Source organism: Cydia strobilella, chromosome 21 (assembly GCF_947568885.1).
Source record: "Cydia strobilella chromosome 21, ilCydStro3.1, whole genome shotgun sequence".
NCBI classification, from domain to species: Eukaryota; Metazoa; Arthropoda; class Insecta; order Lepidoptera; family Tortricidae; genus Cydia; species Cydia strobilella.
The window spans coordinates 7,867,564-7,890,895 of record NC_086061.1 but is presented as its reverse complement, the minus strand read 5'-3'; the positions used below and the strand labels follow the sequence as shown (position 1 = coordinate 7,890,895).

The following is a 23,332-nucleotide window of genomic DNA, read 5'->3' as shown; positions in this document are numbered from 1 at the left end:
TTGTAATATTTTTTCTTTTTCTCACGTTTTGATTAACATAGACAATAGACAATTGTTTATTTCGTATTAAAATAATATAAAAAACAATATCAAATGAAAGTCGGCCTCCTGAACAATTAGGTTAGCATAACAAAGAGAGCCTCAACCCTTCTAAAACAATGCTACGACAACCGCCTACGGCCTACGGCGTAGACGACGTAGCTATTTCGTAGAGCTTGACATTAAATGAAGGCTACATTATGCCTACCGTTTTATATCACACATCATTATACAGTTTATCTGAATCCCTAGTATAAATTTCATTCGATAGCGTGACTATAGCCTTTATGAAAATGAATAAACTATTAAACAAGCATAAACAAATTGAGATGGAGGTTAGTCAAATGTTATGTACTGTCGATCCTGATGTATATGGGTCGGAAGCGTGGACTCTAAATGAGGCTACAATAAAAACACCGGCCAAGTGCGAGTCGGACAGTCGGACTCGCCCACCGAGGGTTCCGTACTTATTAGTATTTGTTGTTATAGCGGCAACAGAAATACATCATCTGTGAAAATTTCAACTGTCTCAACGGTTCATGAGATACAGCCTGGTGACAGACGGACGGACAGTTGGGCTGACGGCCAGACGGACAGCGATCTTAGTAATAGGGTCCCGTTTTTACCCTTTGGTTACGGAACCCTAAAAACTAGATGCTTTTGAAATGTGGCTTTATAGAATAATGTTAAAAATATCTTGGGTACAGTCGCCATCAGATATATCGGAGCTACCAAGACGCTCACAAATATCTGAACACGCCTCTATTGTCAAGGCGTTAAGTGCGTGTTCAGATATTTTTGAGCACCTTTGCCGCTCCGATATATCTGATGGCGACTGTACATAAGGTATCCAACAAAGAGATATTAAACAAAATTAAAAAGAAAATGGAAGTAGTGCTAACAATAAAAAGAAGAAAAACAGCTTACTTCGGACATATCTATAGAAATAGTATATAGCAAATATTGAGAAGAATAATAGAAGGAAAAGTAGAAGGTAAAAGAGGTACAGGAAGACCTAGAACAACGTGGAGTAACAATATTAGGGATTGGACCGGTACCAAGGACGCCGCCACTCTTTCTAGAACGGCAAAGAGTAGAAACTTTCGCATGATGATCACCGACATCCGATATGATATGGCACGATAAGAAGAAGAAGCGTGACGTCACGTACGGGTTTGTGTTGTGTATTTTTGTATGGGATTTTGAGTTTCCAAAACGTTACGCTTGGCGCCCTGTTCAAAATCCCATACAAAATAGATATAGAATATCCTTCTTTATTTTAAGTCGGTTAAAAACCGAGTAAAATTCAATCAGACCACTTCTAGGTTGGACTAATCCAATTTTCCTTGAAAATTACTCCCATTTCGATTCAATTAGTTGTATTGGCTTGTTTAAATGCTAATTCAATAATTATAGACGTACTTCGAGTGGGCTATTATTTCGTATCGCTTTAATTTTCTGTGGTTGATATTCGGATATTGTTATGAAAGAACAATCTATTTAATAAGTCGGGTTTATTAAATATAAAGTGTAACCCTATATGTATATACTACTACAACTACTATATTAAAACTAGTGCCTACGTCAATTCTTAGGATTAGCCGTGGCAAAATGCCGGGATAACGCGAGGAAGATGATGTTAGTCTATTCTACAAGGTATTTGTGTTATAGGCCTTGTTGCCTGAACCTTTTTTTTTAACGTTGAGGGAACCAGGAGCGATGACGGACTAACCAGTGGTAGGACTACCGTCTAAAACCACCAAAGAATGCCGACACCGCCTTGTAGAGGAGTGCGGAGCGCCGCAGGCTCACTATCAGCATTCGACTGCGTACGCCCCCGGACAACAGTAATAATAAACTGATTTATACAGAAACTAGCTTTTGCACGCGACTTCGTCTGCGTGGAATTAGTAATTTGGGTACCTTAATTCTTAAACAAATCTCGTTTTTAAACCATCCTTTTTTCACCCCCAAATTGGTCCACACTATACATTTCCACCCCATTTTTTACACCCTTGAGGGATGATTTCGGGGATAAAAGTTATTCAATATCCTTTCCCACAGCTCAAACTATCCCCATACCAAGTTTCATCTAAATCGGTTCAGCGGTTATTGATTCCCCATACAAATTTCCACCCCCCTTTTCACCCTCTTGAGGGGTGAGTTCTGGTATAAAAAGTATCCTATGTCCTTCCCCGGGACTCAAACTATCTGTATACCAAATTTCAACTAAATCGGTTCAGCGGTTTAAGCGTGAAGAGGTAACACACAGACAGACAGACAGACAGACAGACTTTCGCATTTATAATATTAGTATGGATAGTATGGATTAATAGGTTTATTAGAAAACAAAAATCGAAAAAAATTCGTAGTCATAGTTTTTCAAATGTTTTATTTGTTACTTTTTCCCCACGACGGAACGGAGAAGGTATAGATGCGTATGTACGTTAAAGTTTCAATTGTTTTATTATGTTTATGTTTCAAGTGTTTTAATAATTGCTTTCTTTATTTTAGTATCCGCTTCTAATACTTTGTGCTAATTTCCTGATATGTTATAAAATTCGAAGTACATACATCAACATCGTTATTATTAAATACTAGCTTTTGCCCGCGACTTCGTCTGCGTGGACTTAGTAACCGCAGCTAGAGTAAGAATAGCGCCTGGAAAAATTCTCATAGCAATCTAATATTTGAGCATATTATGCACACAAATTAGCAGACACTTCATTAATTATCTCAATTCCACCCCGCTTTTTACTCTCTTAAGGGATGATTTTCGGGATAAAAACTATCCTATGTCCTTCTCAGGGACTCAACCTATCTATGCCAAATTTCATCTAAATCGATTCAGCGGTTTAAGCGTGAAGAGGGAACACAGACAGACAGACAGAGAGACTTTCGCATTTATAATATTAGTATGGATATGGATATAGCAAGTTACGTTTTTAAATAAGTATGCAAGAACTATAAAATAGCACAACATTGTAATCAATGCAAGGCTGAAACAATCAATTTTACGTGAAACAAAACCAAAAAAAAAAAAACATTTAAATTTGAACCAAACTACACTGACAATAATGTCATTTTTCCTATCACAATTTCATTTTTAACAAACCCCTCACTTTAACTTCTTCATTTAAACTAAAACCAAATAACAGAGATAATAAAGTCATATTTCGTTCAACAATTGTATCTTCCACTAAAAACTCACTACTTTACCGTCCCCACTTAATTTTGAACCAAACCACGCAAACAATAAAGTGTCATTTCGTATAACAACACATTTACGTTGCTGTACACACACAGACGTGTTGACGTATATAAATAAAGGGAGGAAGTAGGGCGCGCGTCAGAGTGACGTCACAGCTGACGTCACGGCCACGCCTGCGGCTCGATTGTGTTCGTTTTTAACATCGGTTACTATGATTGTGTTGAATATAGATATGTAGAACTGATATAATTCGTGAGAAAGGTTTAGGATTTTGTTTGGTAACAGAAATGTTTGTTATGTTACAGTTGCAACCAGTTGCAACTGAAGGAAATAGCTAGAGCCGGCCATATGTTAACCGCCTTTGCACCGGCTTGAACAGAACAAAGTGCCACAAAAACGTCATATTTTCATAGAAAGTTGACAGTGATGACATATTCAGTTTCAGTTTCAGTTATTTATTTGCTTTCTTAAGATACAAGTATCATGCAAAATTGTATATAATAAAATAACTTAGCCTAAATCATGCATAACATTCAAAATGAAATTCTGAATAACATAAATTGACAAAAGGCTGATCAATGTCCTAACTAACGGAAAGATGTCACATTTAATAATATTGTCACACTGTTGCTTACATCCCAGATAGAGAAACTAGAAAGTTCTTTCTTTTATACTACGATGGTGGCAAACAATTGTGCGGCCTGCCTAAAATGTTAAAGGCCGGCAATGCACTTGCAACCCTTCTGCTTACAATCAGGCGATTTGTTCTACATCCAGGGCCTTCTTATTTCATTTCTCACGCTCTGAAAGAGTCATTGTTGTTCTAAAAAGTGTGTAGAAAGTGATACGTTTCTGCTCTAGAGCATTTCACTTTTAAAGTACGATTTGTTTCATTATTTTACGATAAGCAATTGAAATTTGATACTTTTACCTAACTGGTTAATTGAAAGTGCTCAAGAAATGCTTTAAAAATTATACTTAAGTACCTAGTCACGTTTTTAAAAAACACATGTATTTTACTTTCCTCGTATTCGAAATGAAAAGTAGTGTTTAACTGGGGTGAAAGCTAGGCGTCATTTCAACCTCGGACTATTGGTGTCCCGCATTGGTGACAAAAACCGCAAATTACATCCAGCATAAAGATTAATTATTTTTTTAGAACAAATTTCTCATTTGTGAAAATGTTTAATTGCGTCGTTAAATGCAGAATTTTGTTATAGCAAAGACCTATGTAACTCCGTATAAGATGAATAGAGTCTAAGGAAAAACGTGCCTCGGAAAATAAAAATGATTCTCGCCTAGATGGCGTTGACGGTTTCGTTTGTTATTTAACAATTTTAACACATATCTGTGAAAGAACATGGGTCAAAATCATATAATAATAAGAAATACAAATAAAAAAATCATTTGTCCATATATATATATATATATATTTTATATTTTTATTTTTAATCGTGTGTCGATAGATGGCAGTAAATTTACTGTGACTACAAAACTACAGTACCCCTCTATCCTACATATTATTTTATAGTATCAGTCGAGATGACGTTTTATTGACTCGTGGCTGTATGATACTCGTAAAATACCGCAATGGCGGTCGTCAATGTCCGGACGGAATACATCACAGATGAGATAAGATAAAGATAAGAAGAAATTTATTTCATTGAAAAGTATCCATAAATTAAAACAATCATAATACGCGTAAATAGTAGGTACTTAAATACTATAAATCCTGGTTAAGAAAAGTAAACATAAAATATAAGATCTTGTAAGCAAAAATTGTAACTGGATTTAACATATTTTACATCAATACCTATACTAAGTAACTTTGTATCTTAGGTATTTGGTGTTAGCACACAGAGAGCTTATAATAATTATGTAACTGCATTAAAGCATTAAGAATCCGAAATGATGATATCCGCAGTAGAACTAGGGTCACCGACATATCTCGCAGAATTGCAAACCTTAAGTGGCAGTGGGCGGGGCACATTGCTCGCAGAACTGATGGCCGGTGGGGCCGGAAGGTTCTGGAGCGGCGTCCGCGTACCGGAAGACGAACTGCCGGTAGGCCTCCAACGAGATGGAGCGACGACCTGGTGAAGGTCGCGGCAATTCGATGGATGCGAGCGGCACAGGATCGGTCGGAGTGGCGAGCCTTGGGGGAGGCCTATGTCCAGCAGTGGACGTCTATCGGCTGACATGATGATGATGATTAAAGCATTCGTCTGATGTTTTTATGAAACTCTCTTCCAGCTCGTTTAACAAACCCACACTCGTATTTTAATCCCGATCATTATATAGCATATAAATTACTATAATGTAGGTGTTCGAATATAAACATAAAACATAATGGATTGATAACAACGACGCTATTGACATTGCCCGCTGAAGGGTGAAACTTCCAATCACATTATACACTTGGTGTCCATTGTTTGAACTGTCAACAGTGGGCACTTTAGGAAATATAACCATTGTGGCAAACAGGCGTACAGGGCACGTTCGACGGTTTTATAAACATGAGGCTTTTTTAGAATTCCGCATAGTTTTGCATGTGTGGAGTATGCTTTTTGGAAAGACAGAATTTTGATATGTTTAGTGTGTCATCCAAGTTCACAAATATAAGTTTAGACGAGAGTAATTGACTGAGCGAGAGCGAAGGTCTCCGTTTCAGCATTGGCAAAAAATGCTTTTGTATCTCCGGCTGTTCTACAGGTCGCATTTCTCAACCGATTCTCGTGAAATTTTGTGAAAAGGTTCGATAACAACAAAGTTATTTGTCAGTTCACTTTTTGGATATTTTTAAAAATGGCAGAGCTAGATTGCGGGTCGCGGGGTTTACAGCTCATGAAGCCGTTAGAAGAGAGACTATTTTCACAAACCCAAACGTAGTGAGGTTGCGTTGTTTTATTACGGACACAAGGTTTATGTTTATGGAGCGTGAGAGCGTTGTGGGAGTGGCAGTGTAAATAAAATTTAAAAAAAACATTGTTTGTTTTTATTGTTTGTTTTAAGGAGTTATCAAAATGAAGAGTTTTAATATTCGAATACGAAATTATAAAAATTAAATTGCTTAAGAGTTCGTAATTTTTTTTTACTTAATTTAACACATTCACTGCCAACGTTTTCGTAGCGCTACGCTCGTAGCCAATCCCAGCGTTTTCCCGCTGTTTAGAGGAAAGGGGCTATGAACAGAGAACCCGCTGAGCGAGTTCCCCGGCACTCAATGTGTTAATCTTATATTTTTTTAGATCTTAAGTTCTTAATGCCTAAAAACCTTAAGTGTAGGGAAAAACCTTCGTAGCAGTACTACGGGGCTATTTTTGTCTACGATTTTCGCTACGCGGCATCCGGTGTCATTTCATTTATCTTGTCAATTCGAACAACGTGATAATTACTCGATACGAGATCTAATAGATACGTTAGTTCTCAACTAGTTATCTTTTGCATTTCGATTCGAGAAATTAATATTGTGGGATTGTTGGGCGTTACAAAGCATATGATTCATTTTCTTTGTATTTTTGTATTTTAAACTCCATACTTCCTTCTATCGATTCTCATAATAACTTAAATCCATACTAATATTAAAAGTGTGTCTGTCTGTTACCTCTTTACACTTAAACTGCTAAACGATTAAGTTAAAACGACATAGGACAGTTTTTATTCCAGAAATCATCCCTTAATGGGACGAAAAGGGGGGTGAAATTTGTATGGGCAATCAATAATCGCTGAACCGATTTATAGGAAATTTAGTATGGAGATAGTATGAAGCCGTTAGAAGAGAGACTATTTTCACAAACCCAAACGTAGTGAGGTTGCGTTGTTTTATTACGGACACAAGGTTTATGTTTATGGAGCGTGAGAGCGTTGTGGGAGTGACAGTGTAAATAAAATTTAAAAAAAACATTGTTTGTTTTTATTGTTTGTTTTAAGGAGTTATCAAAATGAAGAGTTTTAATATTCGAATACGAAATTATAAAAATTAAATTGCTTAAGAGTTCGTAATTTTTTTTTACTTAATTTAACACATTCACTGCCAACGTTTTCGTAGCGCTACGCTCGTAGCCAATCCCAGCGTTTTCCCGCTGTTTAGAGGAAAGGGGCTATGAACAGAGAACCCGCTGAGCGAGTTCCCCGGCACTCAATGTGTTAATCTTATATTTTTTTAGATCTTAAGTTCTTAATGCCTAAAAACCTTAAGTGTAGGGAAAAACCTTCGTAGCAGTACTACGGGGCTATTTTTGTCTACGATTTTCGCTACGCGGCATCCGGTGTCATTTCATTTATCTTGTCAATTCGAACAACGTGATAATTACTCGATACGAGATCTAATAGATACGTTAGTTTAGTTCTCAACTAGTTATCTTTTGCAGTTCGATTCGAGAAATTATATTATATTATTGTGGGATTGTTGGGCGTTACAAAGCATATGATTCATTTTCTTTGTATTTTTGTAACTCCATACTTTCTTCTATCGATTCTCATAATAACTTAAATCCATACTAATATTATAATTGCGAAAGTGTGTCTGTCTGTTACCTCTTCACACTTAGACTGCTGAACGATTAAGTTAAAAGGACATAGGGCAGTTTTCATCCCTTAAAGGGGCTTTTGCGGGGGGTGAAAATTGTATGGGCAATCAATAACCGCTGAACCGATTTAGATGAAATTTAGTATGGAGATAGTATGAGCTGTGGGGAAGGATATGGTGGGCCTTTAAATTTTCGACATAGTTACGTAATGTGCTAATTGTCGCACTAGTGCGGTAAAGTAGCACCATATGTACTGTAAAGAATCTTAATGTATTCTTGACCAATTAGGCACCCCTTTAGGGGGTGGAAGTTTGTATAGGAAATCAATAAAAAGCAGGTTAGATAAAAAACAACGGTAGCTAAATTACCGATTTCAGCAGACGAGGTCGCGGGCAAAAGCTAGTAGAAAATATTCAGAGATGTCTAGGTATAATATCGAATATTCTTATAATATAAAATATAATTAGCTTGTGTGCCCGTAACTTCGTCTGCGTGGGATGATAATGATGATGATTGATAAAAACTATCCAATTTCCATGTCAAATTTCATCTAAATCAGTTCAGCAATCGGTTCGGTAAGCATTAAGAGGTAACAGACAGAGAGAGAGAGACCCATCCACCTCGAAGGTTAGTATTTAACATTAGCACCACAATCTCTTAAACAGCACAAAAAGTGGTGTACACATAAAAGGCACACACACACACACCTACATGCATTTATTGGTACCTATTGGTTTAAAGGGGCCCACTGATTACCAGTCCGCCGGACGATATCGGCCTGTCAGTTGTTCGGAACTGTCAAATTTTTGTTCTAACTGACAGGCTGATATTGTCCGGCGGACTGATAATCAGTGGACCCCTTAGGACTACACAAAATATACTTTAGGATTGACATACGACTTACACTTGTACAATGTACATACACCTGATTGTACATACTTACACATACATACACACACGTAACTATATAATTGACGAAAAATCGAAAAAAAATTTTTTTTTTTCATAAAATAATTGTGTCAAATAATAATTGAAGTTTGTCTGATTATAAAAAGACTGGAAGTTTGCCACTCCAAAAAAAAATTTTGTTTTTTCGACGTTTAAAAACGACGTTTATATGGCAATGACAGAGAATTCTATGTTGTATTTAAGAGTATTATTTAAAAAAGTTTCTTATCTTAAATGTGGTATTTTCTATAAAAAGGGACCTTATTGTCGATGGCGCTTACGTCATTATTAACGATGCTCCGATATAAATACAATGCCGCGCGACGCTGTGCGGCGTAAGCGCCATCGACAATAAGGTCCCTTTTCATAGAAAATGCCCCAAATTAAGTTAGGTACTTGAAGTAAATTAGTATAGTAAATAGACACCAAAACGTATCTACTTTTAATTTGAAATTATATTTTAGAAATTTAAATCATCAAATTAGTATCTCTAGCAAAACATGCATGCAGTGCCAATATTCGCCACGCGCCAAACTGTAACACATTTTGTAGCAAAAATGTTTGGAAACAGAACATCGGTGAGTGGCGAATAGAGGCAACGTTAGTCACACAGAATGTTGATGTAAATAAATGGTAACAACACCTTTCATTCCCCGTTGATGATTTCAACTTGTACCTGCACAAAATGAGATAAATTATAAAATTAACAAATATAAATGACATTACATTATGTAACTTAACTAAGTTTATAGTATATTTACATACAAGATATATACAGTGGTACTACGTAAACGAAATTAATAACTAGCTTAAATCTAAAATAGGCCCTTGAGGCATTGTACCAAGGATGCTGGCGGCATTTCCCCGCTGTATCGCAATGCTGATACGTTGTGCGAGAAAGTCGCCAGCTCTTCGGTCACCAGTTACGTCAACCAGACGCTTCGCGATTTCTGCAAACAACTTATGCGCGCTGGGACCCCATGGACCTAGAGTTTCAACTCCAAATGGAATGAAATGATACTCTCTACCGAGACTCTTATATTTATTACGTTTTAAAATTTCGGCGCTTTCCGCCGCTCCGCCCGCTTTTACATTAGTCCGTTGGAGGTGGGACGGTGCCAGTGTGTCTACGCAGGTAGCAAATTAGGTACATAAGTAGTACTAAGTTAGGTACATCCTATCAAATGAGTATTGGTACTAAGTAATAAATTTTTGCTCTGCATTACAGATTATGAAAGGCTTCCGATTTGCTTTCGTTTATCGTTCACGCCGCCACAACATGGCATGATTTGAGTTTTCGTTTCACGACGTTTTCAATGTTAACTAAGTATGTTTTTACACCTTTTACCTACCCTATCCAACCTAGTACCTATATAATTAAGAAAAAAGACATGTTTATTATCTAAAATATTAATTTAATTTATTTTTGATATTTTAACAAAATTATTGTACAGTCACACCGAGATAAGTCTGCAACGATTTTGATAGCACACGCAGTGCAAGTGTTATTTTAAATGACAAACTTCTATGAAATTTTGAAGTATAAATAACACTTGCACTGCGTGTGCTATCAAAATCATTGCAGACTTATCTCGGTCTAACTATCGTCAGTTTACTGCGTAAAATGGTCAGTTGTCATCAATAGAAAAATGTCCCCGAGTTTTATCAATTTCTCTTTTATCTATTTTCCCCTGTTGAAATCTAAAAAAAGCAAACATCTCAACGCGCCAACGCTACATTTCGACAAATCGTCAGTTGATGTTATAAAAAACCGGCCAAGTGCGAGTCGGACTCGCGCACGAAGGGTTCCGTAAACCATTAAGCAAAAAACGGCAAAAAATTATGTTTAGCGGCAACAGAAATCATCTGTGAAAATTTCAACTGTCTAGCTATCACGGTTCATGAGATACAGCCTGGTGACAGACGGACAGACAGACAGACGGACGGACAGCGGAGTCTTAGTAATAGGGTCCCGTTTTGACCCTTGGGTACAGAACCCTAAAAATATGGCAGATAGGCAAGCATCCAAGACATTATCACATTTTTATACTCCACAAATAACTGGCCGGAGTAGTGACGGAATTAAAAATAAAATCCAAGATGGCGGTAATCTTCGCACCTGATGCATGGAATGCACTTTGAGGCGTTGCCAGCGGTGCAACGATTGATCGGGTGTATCATCGGTAGCGCTATGGTTGACTTTAAACTGAACGAGCATACTTAATTGGTGAACGATTTCAAGGAATTTAATTTATGTACCATTTTGTACCTTGTGACTGTGACAATCAATATGAAAGCTATTCTCAAATTAGTTTTACTTTGAAGAATACGGTAACTTAAATACGTTTATGGCCGTAACAGCTGTTATGCCCGGTGGGGTGAGGTAACGACCATGTTAAAATAATGTAAACGCTCGACCATTTAGGCATGTTTTTTTTGGTTATTTTTTTATTTTTTTTAGTGTAACTGGATTTTTTTCATTTAATATATGTTTTAAAATTTCAGCTAAAGTGTTGCAAATAAATTAAAAGTGGAAAAATTCACTGTCTTGGGTGGGACTTAAATCCACGCCCCATTGCTGTACAGTGCTCTACCATCTGAGCCACCAAGACTGAATTAATTATTCATATAGTTAGTAACCCTAGTCGTGTCGGACATACGGTAACAAGCACCCTAAGTCCGTAACAAACTTCCCGATTCCTGATTAGCTTAGTCTTTGATCGCGGCCCTTTAATGCCAACATTCCCGGGAGATATTTTAACAATTTTACTGTTTCAGGGCTTTTCGCTAATTTTAGAACTTACTTACTTTAGATTGCCTTTGAAAACGTCCCCGATAATCGCATGCAATTTGCAATAAATTTCAGTATTTGATTGATCGATTGAATTCGTTGCTCCTACTTAGCCGGCAATTACTTAAAACACATTACATTTAATGCAAGATCTGTAGAAGCATTTAATGCTGCATTAACTTCATCATAATATTTTAACTGCAGCTACGGTGAGCATCTAAAATAATAGGCCATATCACGCATTAAAAATATTTCTTAAAGTTTTTTTTGTGTTTTTAATAGCTTAATAATAGATTAAACGTCTCTATAATGCAGAATAATTAGGTTGTGACAGAGACTATTGAATGCATACTCTAGCTAGATAAATCTTTTTTTAGAAAAGTATTTTAGGGTGCCATTTATGCTTTTGGTGCGTTGGTTCATACCAAAGATAGATATAACTCCGTAATAGATGGATACAGTCTAAGGAAAAAACGTGCCTCGAAAATCAAGAAAATTTGACTCTCGATCAGAGGGCGCTACTAGCTTTGGCCTACTGTCGTATAGATGGCATTGACGGTTTCGCTTGTTATTTAACAATTTTTACGCATATCAGTGAAAGAACATGGGTCAAAATCATAAAACTAATTAATGCAAATAAAAAAAATCATTTATCCATATTGAAATACATTTTATCGTATTTTTATAAATCTTCATTTTTAGTTTTAAAGTGTGTCATAGATGGCAGTGAATTTACTGTGGTTACAAAATTTACTATGACAGTACCGCTCTAGTATAAGTTACTCTATGGTTCATACCTATGTTTCTATTGATGCTAACTGCACTGGTCTATGTTTCTGTGAGACTTATGTGACGTTTAGTTACGGTCAAAGAGAACATTACATTACAACACTACGTTGTTACGGTGAGGGGCGTCATTCTCGTAGTTTTAGACGGCTAGCAACAGTTCGGCATGCTTTAGCCTCGGTATACACAGGCAGGAAAAATCGGAAATGTGTGTCTACATAATATATTAAGTAGTAATATATGTAACAATTTTGTTGTTTAGTACATTTCGGTTGATCTAAGTAATATCGCTGTTTTCTGTTAGACAGCAACACTTCCATTTGCGTTTTTTGTGTTGATCCTCTGCTATAAACGTTCTTCATTGTCGTTTACTATATGGCTAATGACGAATGTCATGCCGTATTACTTCACTGCTTAGCCTCTCTCATATTACGCTACAGCGTTCGATTTTCAATTCTTATTAGGGTATCTTATTGCTGATGTACCCCCAGCTTTATCCACCGGTGTGACGTAGAACGCGCGTCATGCAACTAGGTCACGCTACAGGCGTGACAGGCTTGTGTTGCTAGTTATCGAGGGCCATCCTAACAACAAAACATCGTATTATCGCTAGTAAGCCCACATCTTCATCAGCGTAACGTAGCCCGTGCGTCAAGATATCGACAGTTTGTGTAAAGTTTTCCGTATTTCTTCCGTACAACGAAGTGGCGTATGTAGGTAGGTACTAGTACTAGTTTCAGCTACCTAAATGTTGTTTGTAAGAACGCTAAGAGAGTACCTAAAGCCAGGAAATTAGAAAGGAATAAAATATATGGCGCACCGCGGGAAACTTGCAACGGAGGATTTGTCGATCGTGGGGGTTTTAAGTTTTAACGTTTAACCTCAATAACTCTGAAAGTATACCTACTTCTGATTAAAATTTCGCTAGTCAAATCCCTCGGGTATGTCACTAGCTATTTTATACTAAAATTGTACTGCTATTGGTATGCACAGAAACTATACAATTGAAAATAAATGAAATTATTTTCGTGATTTTTTTCTATCAAGCCAACGTTAACCTTTTAAGGTTTTGCCAGGCGTGGCTCACTCCGCGATTTCGTCGCGTCGCTACAAGTACATGCGGCACACACCAATTATGGTGTCTAGCCATAGTAGTTGCCACGCACCGATACGGAACGGACGCCTGTTCGCGCTTGCGCCACCTAGCGGTCATATCTGTCGTAATAGAAGCGTTTTGTAAGAGTGAATTTTCTGTACTTTATTAATTATTCTCTGGTTTTGCTTAGACTCTGCCCTACCTACATTGTAGCCATTGTAGCGTATCAATATTATCAAGAGGGGTTAAACTACAACTTTACCCCCTTGTAAAACTAATAACTATTGTATTTGTAGCGTATTTCCTCGCCGGTGAGTACCCAGCTTTACCGGCGTGACGTAGCCGTGCGTCACACAACGGTCCCGCTATCGACGGCGTGACCGGCGTGCTCGTGTTGTCAGCATAGTTACTTACCCTAGTTTGACGGGTGCAATTTGGTTTGATGTTTTAAAAGTGCGAGGACAAGTAAAACTTACTATGAGTCGACGTCGAAAAAAATGTTACACTATTAGTACCTAAGTAATACAGCGTCGTTATGTATTTTTATTTAAACACACTCATGTCCTGGTATCATAATAATGATGCCGGCGGCTCGCACTGTGTCGCGTAAGAACTCGCCACTTCTTCGTGCTCTCACATTATTGAATGCGCTCCTGACATCAGCTACTGACTGCGACATGTTTGCGTGGCGATGGACGGCTGTGTGCAGTGAATGTCTGAGGTTTTGTGAGAGGATGGATGATAGGTGTTCAACGGTAGTAATTTAGTGTTGTAAATATATCATAGTAATAGTTGTAATTTAAATGTAATTAAACTTATATTGACCGGGTATAGACCGTGATTACCTTTTGTATTATTTGTAAGCTCCCGATACACCCACCCGCTATCTGCAGTCACCCGTGAACATGATGCATGTAACTGCGTCGAAATATCGGGAGCTCACAAATAATACAAAAGGTAATCACGGTCTATATCCCGGTCAATATAAGTCTAGTGAAACTAACCGTGAATCATTCAAAACTCTAAATGTAATTAACTTTCATGGCGCATTAGTTTTACACTGTAATGTCATGTAAATGTGTTTTCAATAAATAAAATAAATAAATAAATAATCACAATAATTTGGGTAGGCTAAGCGATATATGTGGTATTTTCTATAAAAAGGGACCTTATTGTCGATGGCGCTTACGCCATTATAAACGATGCTCAGACATAAATACAATGCCGCGCGACGCTGTGCGGCGTAAGCGCCATCGACAATAAGGTCCCTTTTCATAGAAAATGCCCCATATGAATAAAGTAGTCTATGCTCGGTAATGGTCGCTTGTATATCTCCTGACATGGCGCAGTCGGTAGGATATGAACCTACGCGCCCATAGGGAATCTGATTTTCAGCATGCGGGTGAACATGTTGATAAAAATAATATGAGTATCTTATCAATTAATTATGTTACGCATAATTAATGAAGCCAATTTTACTTATTCAGTCTACTACGAAAAAAATAGTCTTTTTGGTAACAAAACTAATGTATGGAGTGAGCACTCTATGTCTACTTAATTCTCTTTGGTAATATGTCAGTAACATAGACCCAGGAAGATGTGTACAGTAAGTCTCAGTAATAGGGAATATTACGGGAAACTCTGCGTAGAGGGCGCCACTACCACAATCCATCACAATTTGAGGGTCTACCGCGAAACAAGAAAATCGTCATTTCGTTATCTAACCTCTATATCACTTTTGCATATTCGAGCGATAAAGAGGCAGATAACTAAATTTCGATTTCGCGTTTCCCGGTAGGCCCTTTGTAAACAAACCGCCTTGATGCATCAATGTCATATTTTATCATCTGTGAAATCTTGTCAAAAAAAAGTTCAAGGCACTATGGTTTACGATAGGCGCTAGTGCTGCACTCTGGCGGCAGAACATTGCAGTAATATCCCTATTGTTTCAGCTTCATAATAAATCATACTTTTGAATAATAGCTCGGAACCGCAAGATGACCCTTCCAAGTTATCTCAGACACTTACTAAGAAGGGTCTGGATTATTAATTGTACGAGTAGCTCTGAAATAGGGGTTTACTCAACCATGCTCGGAAATATTTAGATCAGTACGGTTTCACTCACTATTATTTTTAGTCGCTTTTATATTGAAATATTTTGCGATATTTTGAAATATTTCTCACGATAGTTTAATTTCGATTATGCTCGGAAATATTATGTTCGCGATAACAGAACACGAAACAATAGTTACTAATTAAGCTAAATTATCTTATTATTATAGTGTTTGGTCTCACGCAATTAAGAAATCTATATTTTCTTTTTGATCATCGCTGTAATTATTATTTGTATTACAAACTTTTATTGTATGCATCCTAACATTAAGGCTTATGTTTGTTGTATACCAATTTTCTGTTGCATATATATTTTTTGAACCTCCAGGTCTTTTTAGTAATAAGACCTAGGCAGAAAATAATAATAATAAAATTAAATATAATTAATTCGTATAATTTTAGATTTTAGATTTAATTGTATAGTTTTAGGTTAAGTGTGATCTCACTGCGATGCTTTTAGTCAATGTTATGTACTCCATAATTGTCATATATATCAGTATTTATTACCTTTTAAAATGTTGTTAGTGTAAGTTATAATATGTATGATGTGGATGTTCTTTAATAAATAAATAAAAAATAAATAAAGACCTATGTGCGTACTATGCACTTTTAACATATGTATCATGTATGACTGTATGTGTTCTAAATAAATAAATAAAAAAAATCTTTTACTATAAAATAAAACTATGAAAACGGATTATATCGCGTATATTGAATTTATAATACGTCCCGACGTTTCTTTTACTATAATTAGAAATATTCTCCGATATTTTAACCAATTAAGATATAAATGGATATTTTATTTGTATAACTTGTTGATAGGACCGATTTGGTTCGTTAGTTAAAAGTGCGTGATTAGTTGTTTACAGAGTAGTTTATGAAAGTTAATGTGTTATTGTCTCACCCTAATAAATAGTTGCATCCTTATCGCTCGCGACAAGTTGGGTGCAATCGTACGAGTATACCGCATTATTGGCCATCGCATTTAATTGTAAAACAAATAAACTGGAACGAACGTACTATTGTACTACTGAAAACAACCAACTTATTTCGTTGCCCAATCAAGATAAAACAACCTTTATATACACACGATAAGAGTAATAACAACTCCTTATTTATATCTGTTTATTCGAAAATTCATCTTAGTTACCAGTTGATCAAAAATAGACTTTATCTATAAAATAGTAAGGTTTTTCAGTGTACAGATAAGTTGGTATGTTCTATGTTGAACAAGTTTTGAGAACAAATCAAATTATTTTTATTAAATATTTTTTGATTTGTGTTTTTTTAAGTAGTCATACTACTATATATAAATTAAAAACTGTAATAGATGATATATATTAAAGAAAAAGTGACGAAGCCCTCCAGTGGTGAAGGCCGGATTCGAACCGGCGTCTTTAGCTATCGCGGCTAACGCCATGAACCCCTAGGCCACCCCGCCACGGCGGTGCCCGTCCGAATTTCTCGACTATATGCCATCTTAGTAAGACTAGGCGTCTTTGACCAGCTCTAAGGGCAAGCAGTGCGCGCTTGCACCTCCTAAACGAACTCCTTACGGATTTACGTTGTAGCGAGAGAGACTGGTGCTGCCATCTATGAACATTTGAACAAGTTTTGAGAACAAATCAAATTATTTTTATTAAATATTTTGATTTGTGTTTTTTTAAGTAGTCATACTACTATATATAAATTAAAAACTGTAATAGATGATATATATTAAAGAAAAAGTGACGAAGCCCTCCAGTGGTGAAGGCCGGATTCGAACCGGCGTCTTTAGCTATCGCGGCTAACGCCATGAACCCCTAGGCCACCCCGCCACGGCGGTGCCCGTCCGAATTTCTCGACTATATGCCATCTTAGTAAGACTAGGCGTCTTTGACCAGCTCTAAGGGCAAGCAGTGCGCGCTTGCACCTCCTAAACGAACTCCTTACGGATTTACGTTGTAGCGAGAGAGACTGGTGCTGCCATCTATGAACATTTGAACAAGTTTTGAGAACAAATCAAATTATTTTTATTAAATATTTTGATTTGTGTTTTTTTAAGTAGTCATACTACTATATATAAATTAAAAACTGTAATAGATGATATATATTAAAGAAAAAGTGACGAAGCCCTCCAGTGGTGAAGGCCGGATTCGAACCGGCGTCTTTAGCTATCGCGGCTAACGCCATGAACCCCTAGGCCACCCCGCCACGGCGGTGCCCGTCCGAATTTCTCGACTATATGCCATCTTAGTAAGACTAGGCGTCTTTGACCAGCTCTAAGGGCAAGCAGTGCGCGCTTGCACCTCCTAAACGAACTCCTTACGGATTTACGTTGTAGCGAGAGAGACTGGTGCTGCCATCTATGAACATTTGAACAAGTTTTGAGAACAAATCAAATTATTTTTATTAAATATTTTGATTTGTGTTTTTTTAAGTAGTCATACTACTATATATAAATTAAAAACTGTAATAGATGATATATATTAAAGAAAAAGTGACGAAGCCCTCCAGTGGTGAAGGCCGGATTCGAACCGGCGTCTTTAGCTATCGCGGCTAACGCCATGAACCCCTAGGCCACCCCGCCACGGCGGTAAATCCGTAAGGAGTTCGTTTAGGAGGTGCAAGCGCGCACTGCTTGCCCTTAGAGCTGGTCAAAGACGCCTAGTCTTACTAAGATGGCATATAGTCGAGAAATTCGGACGGGCACCGCCGTGGCGGGGTGGCCTAGGGGTTCATGGCGTTAGCCGCGATAGCTAAAGACGCCGGTTCGAATCCGGCCTTCACCACTGGAGGGCTTCGTCACTTTTTCTTTAATATATATCATCTATTACAGTTTTTAATTTATATATAGTAGTATGACTACTTAAAAAAACACAAATCAAAATATTTAATAAAAATAATTTGATTTGTTCTCAAAACTTGTTCAAATGTTCATAGATGGCAGCACCAGTCTCTCTCGCTACAACGTAAATCCGTAAGGAGTTCGTTTAGGAGGTGCAAGCGCGCACTGCTTGCCCTTAGAGCTGGTCAAAGACGCCTAGTCTTACTAAGATGGCATATAGTCGAGAAATTCGGACGGGCACCGCCGTGGCGGGGTGGCCTAGGGGTTCATGGCGTTAGCCGCGATAGCTAAAGACGCCGGTTCGAATCCGGCCTTCACCACTGGAGGGCTTCGTCACTTTTTCTTTAATATATATCATCTATTACAGTTTTTAATTTATATATAGTAGTATGACTACTTAAAAAAACACAAATCAAAATATTTAATAAAAATAATTTGATTTGTTCTCAAAACTTGTTCAAATGTTCATAGATGGCAGCACCAGTCTCTCTCGCTACAACGTAAATCCGTAAGGAGTTCGTTTAGGAGGTGCAAGCGCGCACTGCTTGCCCTTAGAGCTGGTCAAAGACGCCTAGTCTTACTAAGATGGCATATAGTCGAGAAATTCGGACGGGCACCGCCGTGGCGGGGTGGCCTAGGGGTTCATGGCGTTAGCCGCGATAGCTAAAGACGCCGGTTCGAATCCGGCCTTCACCACTGGAGGGCTTCGTCACTTTTTCTTTAATATATATCATCTATTACAGTTTTTAATTTATATATAGTAGTATGACTACTTAAAAAAACACAAATCAAAATATTTAATAAAAATAATTTGATTTGTTCTCAAAACTTGTTCAAATGTTCATAGATGGCAGCACCAGTCTCTCTCGCTACAACGTAAATCCGTAAGGAGTTCGTTTAGGAGGTGCAAGCGCGCACTGCTTGCCCTTAGAGCTGGTCAAAGACGCCTAGTCTTACTAAGATGGCATATAGTCGAGAAATTCGGACGGGCACCGCCGTGGCGGGGTGGCCTAGGGGTTCATGGCGTTAGCCGCGATAGCTAAAGACGCCGGTTCGAATCCGGCCTTCACCACTGGAGGGCTTCGTCACTTTTTCTTTAATATATATCATCTATTACAGTTTTTAATTTATATATATATAAGACACTCACTAAAACTCCAAATTAGTTTACAATAGATTATTTATTTTGAGTTTTCTATAATTAAAGCAAATACAAATCTCTTATCCAACAACTTGCTTTTTTCTCTCTGTCTTAACTTAATCCCCTGTCAATGTCATTATTGTCCAAAACCGCGGCAAACCATCTGTCACTTGTCAGATATTTAAAAATAAAACTAAAAGACCGTTTGAGATATCCTCAACATCTAACATTCGGCCATCCTGACAATCTAGGAGTTTGTCCTCAAACTCACTCTAGGATTTAACTTTTCACAACCTTCTTGTCCAATGTACCACACGACTCTTATTACATTTCAATATTAACTTATTTTAACATTTTTACTTATCACAGATTAGTCTAGTCTCGTAAAGAATTTGTTTCATTAGCCTTATTTACATTACGTGACATGCCTTCATGCAACCTTTACCACACTAGTCTCTAATGCGACAAATATTCACCTGATGTGACATTTCACTCCGCACCACATTAGGCTCTATTTGCGGCCGTGGGAACCTACCCACTCAGTCCATAACATTCAAAATAATAGCCTGAAGTGACATTTCACTCCGTACCACATTAGTCTCTACTTGCGGCCGTGTGAACCTACCCACTCAGTCTTAAACATTAAGAATATTCACCCGATGTGACATTCCACTCCGTACCACATCAGTCTCTAATGCGGCCGTGTGAACCTACCCACTCGGTCTAGAACATTATTAACATTCACCTGATGTGACATTCCACTACGCACCACATTAGTCTCTACTTGCGGCCGTGGGAACCTACCCACTCAGTCCATAACATTCAAAATAATAGCCTGATGTGACATTTCACTCCGTACCACATTAGTCTCTACTTGCGGCCGTGTGAACCTACCCACTCAGTCTTAAACATTAAGAATATTCACCCGATGTGACATTCCACTCCGTACCACATTAGCCTCCAATGCGGCCGTGCGAACCTACCCACTCGGTCTAGAACATTATTAACATTCACCTGATGTGACATTCCACTCCGTACCATATTAGTCTCTACTTGCGGCCGTGTGAACCTACCCACTCAGTCTATACCTAACATCAACAATTATAGCCTGATGTGACATTTCACTCCGTACCACATTAGTCTCTACTTGCGGCCGTGTGAACCTACCCACTCAGTCTTGAATATTAAGAATATTCACCCGATGTGACATTCCACACCGTACCACATTAGCCTCCAATGCGGCCGTGTGAACCTACACACTCGGTCTAGAACATTATCAACATTCCTCTGATGTGACATTCCACTCCGTACCATATTAGTCTCTACTTGTGGCCGTGTGAACCTACCCACTCAGTCTATACCTAACATCAAAAATTATAGCCTGATGTGACATTTCACTCCGTACCACATTAGTCTCTACTTGCGGCCGTGTGAACCTACCCACTCAGTCTTGAATATTCAGAATATTCACCCGATGTGACATTCCACTCCGTACCACATTAGCCTCCAATGCGGCCGTGTGAACCTACCCACTCGGTCTAGAACATTATTAACATTCACCTGATGTGACATTCCACTCCGTACCATATTAGTCTCTACTTGTGGCCGTGTGAACCTACCCACTCAGTCTATACCTAACATCAAAAATTATAGCCTGATGTGACATTTCACTCCGTACCACATTAGTCTCTACTTGCGGCCGTGTGAACCTACCCACTCAGTCTTGAATATTCAAAATATTCACCCGATGTGACATTCCACTCCGTACCACATTAGCCTCCAATGCGGCCGTGTGAACCTACCCACTCGGTCTAGAACATTATTAACATTCACCTGATGTGGCATTCCACTCCGTACCATATTAGTCTCTACTTGCGGCCGTGTGAACCTACCCACTCAGTCTATACCTAACATTAAAAATTATAGCCTGATGTGACATTTCACTCCGTACCACATTAGTCTCTACTTGCGGCCGTGTGAACCTACCCACTCAGTCTTGAATATTAAGAATATTCACCCGATGTGACATTCCACTCCGTACCACATTAGCCTCCAATGCGGCCGTGTGAACCTACCCACTCGGTCTAAAACATTATTAACATTCACCTGATGTGACATTCCACTCCGTACCATATTAGTCTCTACTTGCGGCAGTGCGAACCTAGCCACTCAGTCTATAACATTAAAAATATGCACCTGAAGTGACATTTCACTCCGCACCACACTAGGGTCGGGTGAACCTGGTCACTCAGTCTAAACATTAACAATATTCACCTGAGGTGACATTTCACTCCGCACCACACTAGGGCCGGGTGAACCTGGTCACTCAGTCTAAACATTAACTGATTAACAATATTCACCTGAGGTGACATTTCACTCCACACCACACTAGAGCCGGATGAACCTGGTCACTCAGTCTAAACATTAACTGATTAACAATATTCACCTGAGGTGACATTTCACTCCACACCACACTAGGGCCGGATGAACCTGGTCACTCAGTCTAAACATTAACTGATTAACAATATTCACCTGAGGTGACATTTCACTCCGCACCACACTAGGGCCGGATGAACCTGGTCACTCAGTCTAAAACATTAACAGTATTCACCTAAGAAGGCATTTTGCTCTGCACCACACCAGTCACCAGTGTGGCTGGGTGAACCTGCTCATTTGTTTAGTATACTTATCCATATTTGCAACAAATAACAATCTCAGCGGCAAAAAGGCAACATTATAACCTTTAGTATTCATCTAAAGGCAGTAAGTATTATCATAATTAAATATATGTTCACATATATAAACATGACTTTCATAAACAACAATCATTTTCTTTGACTTTCATTTTTCCTTACTATTTACATCACGTTACTTAGGTGGAATAGCTTCTTTCTCAACCAAATAATTCTATTTTACTAACTATTCTCTTTTCGCTATCTGTTACTTTGTTTCAGATATCCTAATACCATAATATCGTACATTTCATAATATTTCATGTAAAAGTCAATCATATTTTAATGAATCTACCGAACCTGAATCATCAACATATCATATCAATCATCTCAATCTTGTACTATTGACATGCATGACTGTATACAATTATTAACCTAGACATATTTTTTCTGAGATGTCACAAGCGTTTAGTAGTGTTAAAGAAGAAACACCATACATGTATCATTAAATAACGGATTAACCATTAGATATTATATTATATTAGGATAAGCATTAGTTTAGGTAGACCACATAATGACGCCAGCAATGATGGGCAATGCTTTGGCCACAACAGTATATAGTGATCAGACCATCTGCAACATTGAACATAGGGCTGCACTGCACTCGAGCAAGCGTCATAATCAGTTATCAGTTCGACCTCATGATGAAAAGCCTTCGCCCAATAAGGTCAGCAAGCAGCACTTCAGATCTTCTACACCTCGTGCGCCTTCTAAATCGCATCAGGAGATTTGCGACGTAGCTAAGTTGGTCCTCAGCGACTCCACTGACCCCGATGACTGTGCACTGCTTAGGCCTGCAGACTCGCACCGCCACACAGGCGCACACACTCGCACCGCCGCTTAGACGTATAGCCTAGCACTTCCGCTCAAGTATGCAGACTCGCACCTCCGCTCAAGTGCGCAGACTCGCACCGCCGCTCAAGTGCGCAGACTCTTGCCAGTACATTCTGCAATCATAATTCAGGGCAATAACTATATTCGTCATGTTAAAGCATGTTGGGATTCAACATTTCAAATTTCGGTTCAACTATTCTTGACTCACTAACATTTTTCTAATAATTTATCAAACTTATGTGTGATCAGAAGGATTAAATATGACCTTGCGGAGAAGACCTGTGCC

The 23,332-nt window shown here is 38.2% G+C and overlaps 1 protein-coding gene across 2 annotated transcripts in view; it reads right to left on the bottom strand.

Annotated features, from left to right (window-relative positions):
* Positions 1–23,332, bottom strand: part of LOC134751100 (NACHT and WD repeat domain-containing protein 2) — a 66,342-nt gene that overhangs the window by 18,933 nt on the left and 24,077 nt on the right. The window contains exon 2 of one of the 2 annotated variants that reach the window (XM_063686443.1): positions 9,371–9,403. The exons of the other annotated variant lie outside the window; for it this stretch is intronic. Within the exon in view, the coding sequence (XP_063542513.1) occupies positions 9,371–9,403 (33 nt within the window). The remainder of the gene's footprint in view (positions 1–9,370; positions 9,404–23,332) is intronic. 2 annotated transcript variants of the gene reach the window in all.